Source organism: Apus apus, chromosome 5 (genome assembly GCF_020740795.1).
Source record: "Apus apus isolate bApuApu2 chromosome 5, bApuApu2.pri.cur, whole genome shotgun sequence".
NCBI classification, from domain to species: domain Eukaryota; kingdom Metazoa; phylum Chordata; class Aves; order Apodiformes; family Apodidae; genus Apus; species Apus apus.
In genome coordinates this window covers 25,579,611-25,586,556 of record NC_067286.1, presented here as the reverse complement: position 1 = coordinate 25,586,556, position 6,946 = coordinate 25,579,611, and the positions used below count along the sequence as shown (strand labels likewise).

At 54.3% G+C, this 6,946-nt stretch overlaps 1 protein-coding gene across 1 annotated transcript; it reads right to left on the bottom strand.

The window, feature by feature from the left end:
• Positions 1 to 61: 61 nt before the first annotated feature.
• PEX16 (peroxisomal biogenesis factor 16) lies at positions 62 to 6,930 on the bottom strand. Its single transcript, XM_051622140.1, has 11 exons — positions 6,766 to 6,930; positions 6,591 to 6,626; positions 6,281 to 6,357; positions 4,901 to 5,034; positions 4,495 to 4,601; positions 3,928 to 4,008; positions 2,821 to 2,973; positions 2,396 to 2,468; positions 1,985 to 2,104; positions 1,713 to 1,777; positions 62 to 585 (listed from the first exon to the last, which is right to left on the bottom strand). Exons 1-11 carry the CDS (start codon positions 6,917 to 6,919, stop codon positions 527 to 529), a joined length of 1,059 nt encoding a protein of 352 aa, XP_051478100.1. The 5' UTR covers positions 6,920 to 6,930; the 3' UTR covers positions 62 to 526.
• Positions 6,931 to 6,946: the final 16 nt, after the last annotated feature.

The following is a 6,946-nucleotide window of genomic DNA, read 5'->3' as shown; positions in this document are numbered from 1 at the left end:
CTGGCAACCAGATACATGGGGACCCCAGGCAAACAGGGGAAGAAATGTCCTTTCAGCTCAGTTCACTCCATTCAGTCAGTTTATTTGACAGACAAGCCTGCTCCAAGCAGACTGGCCAGGTACGGCCAACACAAGCAGGCTTCAGGTCAGTCTCAGCTCCATGAGGTGGGAGACAATGCTCTCCAAAAATCACTATGCTACCTCACTTTAATATAGTGCAGCCGTACAAAAGGAGAAAAATCAAGTGCTTAAAAAAAGAAGCTGTCCCATCACCATTGCTGCAGCTGCGGAATGGTCCAGGGAAAGAGGTGGCTAGGGTGTCTCCACATGTGTAGTGTCCATCACTCACAGCTAGATCTGTTAAAAAAAATTACATACACCCCCCTCCCCACCCTGCAGAGCAGGAGCTTCTCATTGATGGTTTAACTGAAAATTAGATATTATCAACATTCCTTCCCCCAGGCTGCTTGCCCTCCTTAAAAATGTCCAGCCATGATCTTAGCAGAGAATAATTATCATCTTCTCATCAGCCCCAGTTATAGAAATAGATTTTCTGCCAAGCAGGCAAGTAATCCATCAACGGCCCTGAAAACAAGAGAACAGAAGGGTCATGCATATAGAAAGGCATAAAAATTTGAAGCTGCATGTATACAGGGTATATCCCCACTTCTCGTTATGATGCCCAGCAATCCCAAATCTCCAGTTACACAACTCAGCTTGAACCCAGGAATAACAACAGTTACTTTGGCCAAGATGGGAGACAACTTTGGGATGTGGTGTCAGAGATGAGAGCAGGACCAAGCGGGGCATGAAACATGGTCAGTATGGCCATGGTGTGGGACACTGCTCCCTCAGAGCTGACATGTCCAAGCTCCAGTGGGAAGTGGGTTCTGCAATGTGCAAGGGGGAAACCTTGGTGTCAGGAGGACACCACTGTGGCACAGCAAAGAGGGAAGACAACTCAGCAATAACGAGCAGGTGCAGACACAGAATCAACGGCTGTAGATTGAAAATGCTTATGTAGCACATGGCTTAATGCAGGCTCCAAAAATTACTAACTGGTGTATGCAGCTCCTGAGCTAGCTAGCTTTGTGAACTCCCCAAAGAAAGGACAATTGCAGGTGCCAGACTGATCTAATGCCACATCACTGCCATGAATCGCTCCACAAAAGACTTCACATCAGCAGGGAAGAGAGGGAGGTGGAATTCTGGCCCAGAGTAAAGGGATCCTCTGGTGAAGGACTAGGAAAAAAAGCCCTAGTTTGGCCCTTTGATTTACAATCAGCTCCTGGCTGGGTCAGTACCTCTAGGCACCTGTTTACGCCCCCGTGTCTTCAGTGCAGACCAGTGATCAAGAAAAACAATTCAAAAACAAGGGCTGCAATGCAGGGCTCTGGTGCACCAGCTGAAGTGCCAAAGGGAGCTCAGGAGAACAGGCCTAGGTGCTAGGAGACCAACCTCTGCCGTGTGGGAGGGCACAGGGAAGGTTACCACAGTGCTTGAGCACAGGTCCCTAATAGCCAGGAAGCAATTATTTTCCTATTCCATTTAAAACAACACAAGCATCAACACAGGGTGCACCACTGCTAAGCATTCTAGGGACTTCCCAACTCCGTCTTCAGGTTGGAAACGGATTGACAAACACTCTGCCCAATTCCCCTGATTTTTCTCTACCCAACAGAAATGGGGATACAGCAGGGGGGCCCACTTACGTGTGACAAAGCCAACTCCAGGCACGTAATCAGCCAACAAGCGCAGAAGGAGGAGGATCCTGCCCCTACAAAGGGAGAGAGTATGAACGAGTCCAGTGAGACACCTCCTGCCCCAGCTGCTGAGTGCATGAACAGCAATGGCAGCTCTTCTCAAGGGCTCAGATTAACCTGGTCACAGGCACCCAAATCTCTTCAGATCTACTCACCCAGTCCCTGATGCTAGTTCTGTTAAAAGGGAAATTTTCAGCAAAAGCCCAGCAGGGGCCCCTTACTCTGAGTATCGGTCATAGAAAGGAGACCTCAGGAGGTAGTACAGCAGTAGGAGGGTCCGTCGTCTCAGCTCCGCTCGCTCTTGCCTGTTCAGGTCTTTCAGATCACTCAGCAAGCTCAGACTGGAAGGAAAAGGGCAGAGGGCTAACTCGTGGCAACAGCAACCAGCAGGGAAAAGAAAGCAGGTTTCTAAATGCCCTCCATTCTCGGCTCCACACGGAGCAGGCTGCACCAGCTCAGAACACAGAGCACTAAGTGTTGCAGAAGATACTTAAATGTGTCAATCTCCTGGCTAAACACCAGGCCCTGTGCTTATTTATCTAAGTGGGACCTGCCCAGGACAGGGGAACAGCGGAAAGTGTGATGCTCAGCCACCACCAACCTCAAGCACAAAGACCCTTCTTCAGACTGACCTCGAGATGTCCAGGACTGCTGAGAGGAGCCAGGGTTTCCATGATCTCTGGCCCCACACTCCTAAACTCAATACTAGGAACACACAGTCAAGGAACAGAAAGCACCACAGATGCCTAACAAGGCCTGCAGTGAAGTGATCTCCCGGGTACCAACAGGTCTCTGCCCAGCCCAGGAGAACATGCTCTCAGGCAGTGCTGGGAGGAGTCAGGAAAGAGGCTGGAGGACTTGTGCCCACAACTCCTCGGCTGAGGCTAGTCCTCAAGGTGAAAGTGAAGGGAGGAGTCCCGAGGCCCCTGCCTAAGCAGAGCAGTGGCAGGGAGAGAGGAGGCCAGTGTGGCACTGCCCAGCACCAGGACCGAGCCCGCAGCACCCTCTGCTGGCACCTGGGTAGGGCGTGTGCCTGCTCCCAGCCAGGGCAGGATACAGTGGAGCAGAGGGCGGGTAATGTAGATGGATTCTGCGATGGTTTCTTGGAGACCCAGAGGGGTGGGAGGCTGGTTCATCTCCTCTGCTCTTCGGCTCTGTGACTCCTCCCTCTGCTGGGGAGACCCCCAGTGCCGGGACTGCAGGGATGGGGCTGAAAGAAGCAGATCAGGTCACCAACACAAATAAAACCTTCCTACCACACTTCCCCACACCGCCGCCCCGCTGATTTCTGCACAGTGAAGGTGTGAAATGGGAAAGGTTGAAGAGCTGTGCACACAGCAACTGCTGCAGCTCACCAGCACACTTAGAGCTCACCTCCAGTGGGGACAGATCAGGGAGAGGTAAAGTCTGGTTTCCTCAAAGCACTGAAGGGTTGTCTTTGTTGGACAGCTCACTTGAGAAAATACAATTCTAAGGGCTATCCTTGCAGCACATGTCTGAATCCCTGATGCTTTGACACCCTCCTGCCCACAGGGCCCAGTGACTGGCAGGATGTGGCCCAATACAAGGTTCTGCTCTTCACTGCCCGCACTTAAGTCATATGTAATAGAATCACAGAATGGTTTGAGTTGGAAGGGACCCTAAAGACCATCTAGATCCAAACCCCCTGCATGGGCAGGGACACCTCCCACTACAGGTTACTCAGAGTCCCACTCAACCTGCCCTTGAACGTTTCCAGGGAGGGGGCACCCACAACTCCTCCGGACAATCTGTGCCAGTGTCTCACCACCCTTACACTAAATAATTTCTTCCTAATGTCTAACTTAAATATAACCTATTCCGGTTTTAATCTTCCAGTTTTTAAGCCCCTCCCCAGCTTTCCTGTAGACCCCTTCATGTACTGGAAGGCTGCTATGAGGTCCCCCCAGAGCCTTCTCTTCTCTAAGCTGAACAACCCCAACTCCCTCAGACTGTCTTCATAGTAGAGGTGCTCCAGCCCTTGAATCATTTTTGTGGCCCTCCTTTGGACTCAATCCAACAGCACCATGTCCTTCTCATGCTGGGGCCTCCAGAACTGGACACAGTACTCCAGGTGGGGTCTCACGAGAAGGGCACAGAGCAGAAACAGCTCAGGCAAGGACAGAAAACAGGCTCAGCTACTTACTGTTCTGGAGAGAGCGCATAACACGGCTGGAACGCTTGCCAACATAGGTCTGATCCTTCCCCAAGGAGCTGTCTTCCATGTCTGCAAGAGAAAACAGCTATGGGAGTCGGGTTCCAAAGGAACACACCTCACTCCAGAGCCAGCAGCACCCTTTCCTACACTGCCATCTAGACAACCAGACTGAAAGTTTAATCTCAGGCAAACTGGACCATCCTGAAGGAGCTAACACTTAGTGGAGCTGTCAAGAGGGCAAAAAGGTAAATCTGCCTGACACTGCCTGACTACCCTGATCTCTTACCATCAGATCAGGGGACACACAGGTGGACTAACAGTTCAGCCAGTGGTTCCAGGCTTAGACTCTTCCACCCTCTCCTTCCAGACTGCAGGACAACCCTGCCACTAAGCTAACCCATGCTCTGTGGAGGGCAGAACGCTCAACACAGCTCAGCTTTGTGTACCGAAGCCTTACAAGTGCTGTCCAAGCCACTGCTCTGATGAGTAATTCCTGGCAGGGCAAGGCATGTGGCAAAGCAAGGTGCCAAGTCAATGACAGCACTGTGGGCTCACCTTGGGGATGGAGAGGCTGCTGCTGCTCCCTGTTCAGCGGCACAATGGGAGGAGATGTCTGGATGCCACCTTTGTACCACAGCAGGAGCAGGAGACGAAGGATGGCTCTGTGGGCAGACATATGGAAGCCTTCAATAGCAGGCTTGGGAGCTGGGTTCCTGCTGCACTGGAAAGGTGGCTTCCACAGAAGAGGGAGACACTCATGTCTGCTCGGGACAACTGGCAAGGTGAGAAGGGTGTCTTTCTGTGGCACAGTGTCCAGCACACTGAGGGGCTCCAAACTCCCTCAGCCTCTGGGACTGGCAGCTCAGTCCCGTTTAGACTTTTCCCCAAAGTACTGCTGAGTCCCCTCCAGATCCCCTTCCCGAGTGGACGAAGCCCCTTCCCCTCTGCCCACAGCACTTACTTAGCCAGCTGGATGAGGACAATGATGGTCCACCGGCCCATCTCCCCCCACACCCTGGCTGTCCCCATCTCTGCAAAAACCTCCACGCATTCTAGCACGCTCAGCCAGGTCAGCAGCTTCTGCTGGGGCAGTGACTGCAAAACACAGAGGGGAGGAGGGGGACAGGATGCAGGTTCTGCTTGTGAGTTAAATGGGGCAGAAACACAGCCCAGTCTGGCAGGACCCTCAGAAATAAGCACTGGATGGCCCTGGAAATCACAGCCCTAGAAACCAAAAGTGGTGCCTCCACTGCAATCAGAGTCTACACACAAACCCACTTCTCCACCTCCAAGAAGGGGCAGACCGAGACATCACAGTATCACACAGAGCTGCTGCCCCAGAAACAGTGAGAACATCACACCTGTGTATTGGATTGTCTTCTACCCATCTGACACAGCAAGACAGTCTCCTGAGTTGTGACACTGTGCCCAAACTTCACTCTCTTCCTCCTTGTCCTAGAGAGTTGAGCTACATGACAAACCTCTCTCCTGGTTAGAGGTGACAAGGGAATATGCCTGGAGTAGAGGGAAGGGAAACCAGAGTGCATGATGACAGCAGAGTGAATGTGGCTGAATCAGCCTAGATCCCTGGCATGAACCCTAAGACATCAAGTGCTCTTCCAGCCTGGGCCCCTGCTCCCCATACAGGAGCTTGCTGGTGCTGTCAACCACAACATTTAACCCACTGAAAAGCAATACAGCTGAAATTCACTCTGGCCTTTAGCAATCAGGGAGGTAAGTCTCCTTCATTTCTGTCTGTTACACGCCTGACACTCCAGCCAGAGAGCTGCCAACACCCAAACCCACACAGCGGGCAGGCTTGCGACAGAGGAAGCCTGCCTGGAAATAAATGCTCTCCTCCTCATTCCCCAAAGGGCCTAACAAGTGCTGGGAGCCAGTCTAGGGCTCTTGCAAGAGAGACACAGAAGTAAGGTGCTTCTATTTGTCTTGCTCAATAGCAAATGCACAGCAAGAGTTTGAGAGGCGGAATGAGAGCGTCGGGGCTCCAGAGCCACTGCTCTGGAAACAGCCATGGTTAGTCAGCAACACCTTTGCCTATCTCAAGTTCTGAGCTTCTCAAAAAAAGCCAGTGGAGCTCCTGCTGCAAGTCAGGGCCTGATTTCTGTTGCCCAGGGAGTGCTCTGGCCACTCCTCCCACTCAGCATCTGCAGGGCAGGGCTGCTGTTTACCTGCATTCAGAGGCTGCTTCTGGCCTCTACACACCTGACAGCAAAAAGAAGCCACAGCAACATCCTGTTAGTTTCCACAGACACTCTCCGAAAGTTTCCGTGAGAAAGAGAGCCTGGATCCCAAATTCTCCTCCCACACGCTCCAACCTTACCACAGGCAGGCTCCGCTGCAGCTCCTTGCGGAGAATCCAGTCATTTAACAGCACCAGGAGGTTGGAAGCAGAGTACACTAGGAAAGGGAGGGAAGCACACCGCAGTTACGGGATGCATGCAGAGCAAAACAAACCGGGACTGCCGCCTCCTCCCCGGGAAGGGGATGGCGGGAGGAGGGCAGCAAGGCACGCAGACTCCTGCCGGATGACACAGGCAGGCGTCAGGGAGCGCAGGGCTGCGGGGAGCTGCCCCGCCGCCCCGGGCCCAGCGCCAGCCCCACGGGTGCCGCCCGCCCCGCTGCCCACCTACCCAGCTCCGACAGCGCGTGGGAGTCCGAGAAGCGACCTGCGAAGAGAGGAGAGCGTCTGCCAGGCAGCGCGGGGGGAAGCCCCGGGCCCCCGCACACCCCCTGCCGGAGCGGGGCCCGGCCCCAGGCCCGGGACCCGGCGGGAGGAGCGCGGGCCCGGCCGCCCCCCTCCCGCACCTGGCAGCAGGTAGGAGAGGCCCCGCACGGTGCCCTCCAGCTGGGCCGTGGCGGCGGGATGCCGCCTCACGTACTCCTGGTAGCGCTGGCACAGCAGGCGCAGCCGCCCCGCCGGGCCGCGGGCCGGGGCCGCCGCCGCCGCCGCCGCCGCCATGGCTGCCGCGCTTCCGGGTCCGCGCTG